Here is a 10,678-nt window from a genome sequence, read left to right as displayed (position 1 = left end):
CTATCTGATCCAAGACCATGCTATCTGATCTCAGGATGCCTTGACTTGAGAACTATACACCCACATTACCACACACAACCTGCTGCTGATCACTATCACCGCAGTATCTCATAGTTTACTGTTAAATGATGACCCTTTCTTATGGTAAAGCACTATAACCTGTACAATCCAAACATGTAAGCCAGTTATTCACACACCACAGGAAGAGACACAATCTATTACTGGCATGGTCACAGATCTGTGTGTGCTTTATTCTGTGGCATGACAATTATAGTCAGGGGAGTTGGCTAAAGACTCATAACCATATGAAATAGAGAATTGCAGCAGCTCTATGCAATGCATTTCTAACTGAAGTGCTCTCAAACATTCTAACTTGTTGAGCAAGCCTTTAGAGAAAACATCCACAGCTGAATGGGGACAGAGACAGGATGCCCCTAGGGCTCGGATAGGGCTCAGTGAATGCAGGTTAACTACCAACCGTCAACAGTGGGACAAAGGGATGTGAGGTGCGACGGTTAAGGCTGACTGGTCTATCAACTGATAATCAAATCATCTTAATCAGACATTCACTGAGCTCCTGTTCAGACAGGTTACTGACCTCACCAATGGCAGGTTGGGGTACTTCTTTCTCAACACTATAGGGTCAATTATTGCTTCAGAATTCTTTATGTGGGCCATAGTTATAGGCTAAATCAAGAATCAAAGCAACCTGCACCAGTGCAGAAGACTGTTCCACCTCTTATGCTAACCAGATCTAGGTGATAATTGGCCTTGGATGCATAGCTAAGTGCTTCTCAAGCACACAAGAACAGTACCAGCGGTGTAGGATGGCACGCGACTGCTAGCTACACTTTATGGGTGGAAGAACAAAAGACCAGGTGCCAACTGGGTCTTCACAAAACATACAAAAGCTGATTGGCCTTAAAGGTCCAATGCAGCCATTTTCATCTCAATATCAAATATATTCTGGGTAACCATTAAGTACCTTACTGTGATTGTTATCAATTGAAATTGCCAAAAATAAAAACAAAAATAGCTTCATAGCAATTTCTCAAGCAAGAATTATGCTAGGACGGTCTGGGAGTGGAAAACTAGATGTTGTTGGCAGGGAGGTTAGGAACAATCTTTCGTATTGGTCAATTAACACATTTTCCACCTGGTGATGTCATCAGGCAGGTCAAAGCTCCATCCCACCAAAACAGGCTGAAATGTCAGGCAGTCTTTTCAAACAGCTCTTACACTAAAAGGGCATTCTCATCATTTTAACAGTATTATTCCAAACTCATAGTGTAGAAATATACACTGAGTGTACAAAACATTAGGAACACCTTCCTAACATTGAGTTGCACCCCCTTTTGTCCTCAGAAACGTCAATTCTACAGGGCATGGATCCCACAAAGTGGCGAAAGCCCATGTTGATGCCAATGCTTCGCACAGTTGTGTCAAGTTGGCTGGATGTTCTTAGGGTAGCGGCCCATTAATACACACGGGAAACTATTGCGCGTGAAAACTCCAGCAGCATTGCAGTTCTTGACATTCAAACCAGGTGCACCTGGTTGGCACTTACTACCATACCCTGTTCAAAGGCACTTTGTCTTACCCTCTGAGTGGCACACACACAATCCATGTCTCAAGACTTAAAAATCCTTCTTTAACGTATCTCCTCCCCTTCATCTACACTGATTGACATGAATTTAACAAGTGACATCAATAAGGGACCATAGATGTCACCTGGATTGTCTATGTCATGGAAAGAGGTATTCCTAATGATTTGTAAACTGTGTATAGACACATTGGAAAATCTAGTTTTTGACTGCACTGGGCCTTTAAACCTACAGATCAACTGCAAACTCTCCCTCAGACTACCTGCCTAAGAGAAGTGTAGAAATTAAGACAAAAAGGAAACTAAGAAATCAGGGAGAGCTCCTTTCTTGCACCAGCTTCTCTACTTGACCGTTCACAGCACCTCTCCCCTTTGCAGTCAATGTTCAAACCACTCTCCACCATGCATGCAGGGGAAGCGAGAGCAAGGGCTCTCAGTCACTACATGACTGCTTATAATAGGACGACTGAACCCAGCCCAGAGAAGCAGCTCACACACAGACCCTCTCTCCATACCCCAGGGAATGTTCTAAAGATACCGTGTGTGTGTGTAACCTAGTTGAAAGCACATCAGTTGCCCTGCATGCAGCAGCAACTGCAGAGGGGAGGATCCTCCGAGGTATCACACATTTCAAGGACACATCAATGACACACTCCCTCTAAATCTAGACCAAGCTTCTGCATGCTTCAATCTGGCAAGATCATGACAGTTAAGCATGAGACAAAGTAAAACAAATACTACCTTCAGAGTCCATACAACAAGCCTTTTGTAAAATCTTTATGCATTCATGATTTAGTCTGTGTGTCATGCTGGTTCTCTTTTAATCAGTCTTGTTTAAAAAGTCATTTTAGCTAGGAAATAACATGCTAGTGAATTTAAGCAGTGTAACAATGCTGTTGCAATATAATCTGAAAGAACCATCAAAGAAACAAAAATCACAATTCTTGGAATCTGGTATCAACATTTTATGCATCTGGTCATGTGTACACAAATTAAATTCAACCCAAGAGGAATAAGAAGTAAAAATAACATTGCAAAGTGACATGTGTAATTATAAAGTATAGCAGTTCTACCCTTTGTCATTTTAACAAAATAGAAGCTCTAAAGCCAGTTTTAGAGAATAGCAATATTCATGTCTCCTTAACAGAGCAGTATGCTATTACTTACAGAACAATTTGTACATCAAAATAAATCAGTCATGAAAACAAAAAGATTAGTCCCTCCCAGTGTACACATTACAGTGTTTCATCAATAAACTTCAATCCAAGTGTGCATGGACTATTCATCACAGAAATAAACAGACAAGGCTATCAAGGAACATAACTGACAAACAAGAGACATGACATTTGGAAGTAAGTTTCATTCTGGTTTAATCACAGCACCCCCACCAACATCAACCAGGAACCAACATGTTTCTGTCTCATCTAGTCCACTACCACCATGTCATCACTCAATGTGCAAACAGAGAAAACATCAATAAAAACAACGCCAGCCTCTCCCACCATGGGTTCACACACTCTGAGATCCACATAGTTTTAAAAGAAGTCCATGGCATAAAGTTCAGTTTATTCTTTTTTTTTTACTTTGCTAATAGAGAATAGTCATTGGCTTCTGAGAATGAGGCAGTTTGTTTGTTAAGAGTCTGTTGCATAGTTAGTTTCTATCCTCAGGAGCGTTTAAGGTCGGCTAGCCTCCGGAGGAGTTTCTGCTGGCGGGCTTTGAGGCGTTTCCTCTCCTGAGCCTGGTGCTTCTCTCTGCTGTGCAGCTGGAGCAGGTACTTTGTGGCCTGGGTCAGGATGGCCACCTTAGGGGCCTTGGCCGACTCCACCAGGCCCGGGATCACATCCCGCAGTGCCAAGAAGCGAGAGCGAAGGTCGTTCCGCCTCTTCCGCTCCAGGAAGTTGTGGTTCTTCCGGCGGTCAGTGTCCTCAGCGTCAGAGCTCTGGGGGCTGTCTGCAGAGGAAGCTGTGGGGGAGTCTGGCTGCTGGTGGTGGCTGGAGTCTGGACAGGACCATTTACTCTGTGGTTCTTCGTCATCCTCAGGGTCGCTATCAGGGGAAGGGGCTGCGTAGTTGTGCTGCTGCTGGTGCACAGACATGTGGAAACGCTTTGGGCAGGGGTCAGCTCGGACAGTGATGGTCACAGGCTTACGGCTGCCCACCAGTCGGGCTCGGCTCTGCTTGCTCTCCACAGTCACCACGTCAATCACCGCATCGTCGTCGTCTGTTACATCAAAAGAAACAACCACACATCATTGCACATGCAGAGGAATTAGCAATAGGCAATAGCAATAGGAAATAGTTTCATATACGGTCTGACGCCATGTACCCTATCTCCGACCCCCACCACACTTCAATTGTCATGCTTTGCACACAGATTTTGGGGTATTTCTGTCCTGGAATTGCATGTGGTGGGTTTTAAAATTAGGCACCTGGGACCAAAGCATTTGCAGCACCTGTTTACAAATATTGACTGTGAAAAAAAATCCTTTGAGAGTGAGAAACAGAGGTAATGGTTTGTGCTCGAGATACGGGCTTAAGTAAAGCTGAATACTTTGACTCAGCAAAATTCTACATCCAGCCTAGTGTGAGTTTCACTGGCTGCCTCCACTTGACACATTGAGTGGGCAACATCTAGCAGAGGTGAATTGGTTTACTGCATGGTCAGTTTCTTACCAGAGGAATCGGAGCGAGACTCAGAGCCCGATGATGCCGGTTTCCTACAGCTGATGGTTGGGAATGTGAGCACAGCCGCTGGGTCAACGCATTCTGTTGCCACAGTGCTGGGCAGTGGAGAGTCAGGTGGGGTCAGCGGGGTGCACTGTGCTTTGCTGGCACTCATAGTCACATTGTTCTGGGGTGCTGGTGGGGAGAGACGAGCCTGGGCTGCAGCTGACAGGCGCTCACTGACTTTCTCCAAGTGCTGACTGGCCGAGAAACTACTCCACATGCAGTCCTGGATAATAATGGAACTCATGTTCCCAAAAAGCTCTTCGGTGTCAGGTCCCTCGTACTCCTCGTCCTGGCCCAAGACCTTGGACAGCCAGCCGAACTTGTCTCCAGGGGTAAAGTACAAGGTACCACCGCTGATTGTCCTGTTAGGAGACATGGGAGGGGTGGGCAATAGTGCAAACTTTTTCCATATGTCCTCACTTGGTGCGGTTGACTTGTAGAAATCCTCCTCTTTGTCAAGGTCATCTAAGAAATAGTGCTGATAGCAGTCGTACTCCATCTCCCAGCTGTCACAATGCGATGCTCTTGAGTTTATTCCAAGCATTGATAGTCACCGACTGATCTTTGAGAAAATCTTTACACAACCTGAAGAAACAATTCAGAAGTAGTGCATTAGTCCAATTCCTTAGAAAAGTAGTTTAACCCACATCTTGAATCTAGATAATCTTTGGATTCACAAGAGATAATCTTTACACAAGGATCATCAATTTCCCTTCCAAGACTGCCTTTATACATGGCTCTGCAATCATCAATAGGTGCTTAAACATTCCAACAGTGCATTCTAATCCATAGGCAAAACTACTACGGGGAAAGGGGGCATGCAATATTCAGAACCGGTCGATTTGTTCCCGTCCAATAAATTATTTTAAAATGGTTTTTAATCATTAAAATGACCTGGTATGACGGATAGGTGAAAAATCTGCCGATGTGCTCTTAAGCAAGGAACTTATCCAGAGCGACTTACAGTAGCATTTAGGGTTAAGAGCATCTGCTAAATGACTCTAATGTAAAAGTAACTGTCTAGTGTTTCCAGATTCCTATGAAATATGACATAACTATGTTAAAAGCAGCTGTTTTTTTTGTTGTTGTAATGGTGTGGGCGTTTACAGGTCATAACATATTCATACTAGTCCTCCTCAATGAGGAAATAGCCAGCATGTTTGAAATGGTCTGTTTGAGATACAAGTTTGTGTGGGGGTTTTTCTTCCAATTTATGCTTTGGCCACGAGTATAGAATGGACAACATTATTTGGATATGTGTTAACAGAATACGAACTGAGATTCACTGAACAGTTACTTTAAAACGGAAACATGGGGGTTGTTGTTGAGGGGCCTTCCACTTAAGATGCGACTTAAGAGGCGCAATAAATAATGTCAAACGCTGGGACCCCCATCTACTGTTCACGATCTCCATCACAATTTCCCCCATGTTCTAATCTTAGCCTGGTGCCGTCTACAAATGGGACTAAATTAATAATTGATTTCATCTTGTGGGTGCTTTGCAATGATAGACTGTCCAGGCATGGCAAGGTTATTAGCTACGTAGTTTTATGCACCGGTTTAACCTTCGACAATGCAAGCAATTGAGAAAAAATATATATAATTTTGTTAACTTCCTTACAAGTAATTGCATAATTGGCCATTGCGCATAGACGTCAAATGTTCTGTAGATGCGCTGCCGGGTGACACATTAATTGTTGAAAGCGCCGTCTCCGGCAGCCGTGCATTAAGAGAAGACAAAACAAAGTAGCCAAAGCTACTTCACTAAAGTCGGCTATATTCGCCTTGTGTGGATGTTTCTTAGAGAAATAAAGTTCCATATTCTCTACATTAGGCTAGGTAACTAGATTAGTTATCTAAAACACTCACCGGTTTATTTAGGATCCCAATCCGCAATTTCCGGCATGGGGGTCTACTTCGTATCAGTTGGTATGCTAGCTAGTAGTTGGAACTCCTCATCAGAGAAAATAAGTAAAACCGTAAAAGAGGTTACTCCCAACGAAATGTATGAAAACAAAGTTGAAGTTCGGTATTTCTTTCAGCAGGGTAGTGTAGAAAAAGTAGTGCAATTGATTTCGCCTACAGTCTGGTAAATATAAGCCACACAGACCGTTTTTTGCGCCAGTGTGAAGATGATAAAGTAGGGAGTAAATATCTGCAGCGCCTTATCCGAGTAAACCCCGAGGTTCATTAGCATACACGGGCACGCCCAGTTAAAGCTACACGCAAAGCCACTACAATTGATAGGTCTTTTAGAGATGCAAATCCATATGAATTGCATTTTCTGTGGTTTTGAGTATATGTAACCTCTATTGACGTATCCATAGAACAATTACAGAGTGAATGAGAAGATGCCTGCTTGTCGATCATGTAAATTATATTTAGGCTATACTGTACTGCAATGGTCATTAACTTGCTTTTGAAAAACAAACATTTTCCTTGCATCCATAATTTAACCCTTTGAGTCATTGATGTGTTCTAAATCATATTGCAGAACAGCTTGGTTCAGTCCCAGATGGAGAGTTCTGAGTGAAGGGTGGTGTGTGTCTTTGCAGGGCAGATGTCCCTGTATGCCTCTTGCTTTAGTGACGCATATAATCTCTATGATCAATAACCAATATTGGTTATCCAGCAGTGAGGATGGGCATGTGCTAACCCTGATGCAAAACGTTGGTTACTTGGTCCTGCCCTCCACATCCCATCTGCCAGTGTGACACCAACCATCTACACCCTGCAGAGGCACAGAGAAGTTTTTGGTATAGTATAGAAGTGAAAAACCCACACTCACTGGAGGTCTTTACCTTAATTATTGATTTAATCTGATGAACAAAATGGTTGAATTTAAAAAATAAAAAAAATCTTAAAAAGCATAACCTATCAATATACAGTATGCCAGATAAAGGGGGCGTTCCGCTGTTTGCCCAAAAATGGGTAGAAAAGTGATAAGCAAGCTTTTAATGTTGTGTTGATCACTCATTTTGCATTCTAAAAGACAAGTACCAGAGAACATTGGGCAGATCCATCACTTCACTGAATAGTTATGCACTATATGCAAGGACAATCCCTCTATTTGCAACACATTCACACCGTGGAGAATGTAAATGAGGGGGAATTGCAAATTAGTTCAGCTGACATGTCATCTCTTTGTGACTTGAGACTGTTAAAAAGTGGGTCCTTGAGACTAGAGAATGCACAGGAGTTTAGGAATACAAAAGAACCAAACAGAACACAACTAAAAACAGAAAGATACAACGAATGTTTAAAGTGGGAAGCTGAATTGTCTTTGTGTGTAATTAAAGTCAGTTTTCCTCTTTTCACCTTGAATTACTTTTTTTCTGTGTCGAAAGACTCAGTTCGTTTTATTGACACTTGCTGGCTCCACCAAGTCCTCACGCATTGGGCAAGTGAGACATATTGTTATGCTTTTATTGTTGATCTCTGGTAATGTGCGACCAACCCCTGGGCCGGTAGATACCAAGCAATCTCTACCGACTCCCTATGATTTTAAAAACAGAGCAGGTTTTGGCCTCTTGCATGTTAATGTCAGAAGTCTATTTCCAAAAATAGACATGATTAGAATATGGGCCAAAACGACAAATGGAGACGCAATAGTTTTATCGGAAACTTGGCTAAAGAAATCTGTGTCAAATAACTTCAAATTCTATTGATGGGTACACGGTTTTTAGAACGGATCGGATGAGTAAAGGATGAGGGGTTGCAATTTATGTGAAATCCGAGTTTAACACCTCTGAAACTCTCTCGATTACCAAAGCCAAACATTTTGAATTGCTTGCGGTTAAAGTGAACGTATATAAGGACTCCCACATCACTGTAGTCGGCTGCTACAGACCACCCTCGGCTTCGGGAGATGCGCTTAACTCTCTTTAGGATGTCCTGCACAAGCTACATAACTCCGAATTCATTATTTTAGGAGATTTGAACTGGGACATGCTTACATCTGCATCGGACTCTTTTAAAGAACTGTGTGACTCTGAATCTCGCTCGATTAATTAATGCGCCTACAAGACCGAATCGCAGAGCACCTAACAAATCAACGCTATTGGACATTATTCTTACGAATACCCCTCACATATACACATCGACTGGGATATTCTGTAATGATGTCAGTGTGTGCTGTGCTGTGTTTGAAATACAAAAATGACCAAAGCCAAACCCCCATAATATTGACAGAGTAAGTCTGATTCCCGATGTTGACACTGCCTGGGACTATTTTTATATGACATTTGTGACGATTTGTGTTAAGCCTGCCCCTGTGAAGAAATATAGAATCAGTGGAAGAGACAATCCCTGGTTTCCAGATAACTTGGCAGAATTAATTAGAAAGAGAAATGTCTCTTGGGCTCAAGCTAGACATGCAAATGCTCCTGTTGACTGGGCCTCCTTCAGAGCGCTAAGAAACAAATGCACAGGATTGATCAGGAAGTCCAAATCAGATTACTATTTAAATGCAGTCACAGAGAACCTTAACAACCCTCCAAGTTCTGGAAACTAATCCAATCAGTGTCAGGTTCTATTGTATCCTCTGGCCTTCCTGACCATTTAATGATGGATTCTAATGAAGTGAAGGATAACGCCGATAGTGTAGGGTTTTTTAACACGCACTTCTTATCTGCTGGTTCAGTTTTTGATAATGGTGGGGCCCAGGCCTCTAATGTCAGCTCTGTTACAGTCAACTATGATATAGGCCCTTATGTGAACCATTTTAACTTTGAGCCTGTTTCTTATGCTGAGGTCTATAAAGCACTAAAGGCCATAGACACTAAAAAGTCTGCAGGTCCAGACAACCTGGATCCCTACCTCTTAAAGATAGCAGCCGGTATTATCACTGAACCTGTGGCTCACATTTTCAACTTGAGTCTCTTGACCAATTCCATACCCAGCTATTGGAAATCAGCTTATGCCCTCCCACTGCTAAAGGGTGGATATCCCTCAGATGCTAATAACTATCGTCCTATCTCTAAACTCCCTATCCTGGCCAAAGTCTATGAATCCCTAGTGTACTCACAGTTAAAAAAACTTGTTAATTGAAAAGAACATACTGAGTGTGGTTGTCTGGCTTTAGATTGGGGCACAGCACCACAACTGCAGCCATGGCAGTGGCAAACAACATCATTAATGCACTTGATAAAAAGCCACATTGTGCTGCTCTGTTTGTGGATTTATCAAAGGCCTTTGATTCAGCTAACCATGAAATGTTGCTAGCTAGACTCAGAAACATTGGTCTCAGTGAAGGGGTAGTAAATTGGTTTAAGAACTATCTTTCTGACAGAACACAATATGTATATACTGTAACGACCCTGGGTTTATAAGCGCGGAAATCGACTCTGCCCCTCGAGCATGCTTTTGCGGCACAGTCGATAGCGCGCCGGACCTCGGGCTAGGAGGTCGAGGGTTCGAGACCTGCTCCCTGCTGTTTCATTACATTGGTGTCAGAAGTGGGATCGGACCTCGCATCCACGACAGTGCGTGTGCTTGGCCGGTGAGCGCGTTCCTGTAAGACGTAAAGTCGCAAGCTAGCGCGAGGACGCGCTCTTTGAAAGGAGGGAGTAGTGTAACGACCCTGGGTTTATAAGCGCGGAAATCGACTCTGCCGCTCGAGCATGCTTTTGCGGCACAGTCGATAGCGCGCCGGACCTCGGGCTAGGAGGTCGAGGGTTCGAGACCTGCTCCCTGCTGTTTCATTACAATACTGACAATCACAAGTCTAGCTTTCTTGAGATGAATAGAGGTGTGCTCCAGGGTTCCATTTTAGCTCCTGTGTTGTTCTCAATTTTTATTAATGATTTGGGAAATGGGATGCAACCAGCAAAGTTACATCTATATGCAGATGAATCAGTCATATATTCATGTGCTCCTCTGGTTCAGGCTGTTGAAGAGCTCAATACTGCTTTTCAGTCACTGCAGGCCTCCCTTTATGGTCTCAAACTGGTCTTGAATGTACAAAAAACTAAATTCATGACCTTTACCAGCGCTAGAACTCTGTCAGAGAACGTTAGCATTGTCACATCTGGTGGCTTATCCATTGAAAAAGTGTCATCCTACAAATACCTAGGTATTTGGTTGGATGACAAGTTGTCCTTTAAAGTTCATGTGGATAATCTTGTGACAAAGCTTGAAATTGGGTTTTTATTTTCATAATAAGGCTTGCTTAACGCTTATGGCTAGAAATTAGCTTGTTCAGGCCACTTTTCTCTCTGTAATTGATTATGGTGACTTGTTGTATATGCATGCAACCTCCTCTGTCTTACAGGGACTGGACTCTGTTATCATGCATTTTTGCACATTCTTACAAATGCCAAGTTCCTCACCCACCATTGCACAT

General features: G+C 42.9%; 1 protein-coding gene across 1 annotated transcript; it reads right to left on the bottom strand.

Annotated features, from left to right (window-relative positions):
* Window positions 1-2,553: 2,553 nt before the first annotated feature.
* On the bottom strand, window positions 2,554-6,508 carry LOC129812752 (protein L-Myc-1b-like). Its single transcript, XM_055864589.1, has 3 exons — window positions 6,205-6,508; window positions 4,279-4,920; window positions 2,554-3,826 (listed from the first exon to the last, which is right to left on the bottom strand). The coding sequence occupies exons 2-3, from the start codon at window positions 4,877-4,879 to the stop codon at window positions 3,270-3,272; spliced, it is 1,158 nt and encodes a 385-aa protein (XP_055720564.1). The 5' UTR covers window positions 4,880-4,920; window positions 6,205-6,508; the 3' UTR covers window positions 2,554-3,269.
* Window positions 6,509-10,678: the final 4,170 nt, after the last annotated feature.

This window comes from Salvelinus fontinalis, chromosome 16 (genome assembly GCF_029448725.1).
Source record: "Salvelinus fontinalis isolate EN_2023a chromosome 16, ASM2944872v1, whole genome shotgun sequence".
Lineage (NCBI taxonomy): Eukaryota > Metazoa > Chordata > Actinopteri > Salmoniformes > Salmonidae > Salvelinus > Salvelinus fontinalis.
The sequence above is the reverse complement of the archived record's forward strand: the minus strand, read 5'-3'. Positions and strand labels throughout refer to the sequence as shown.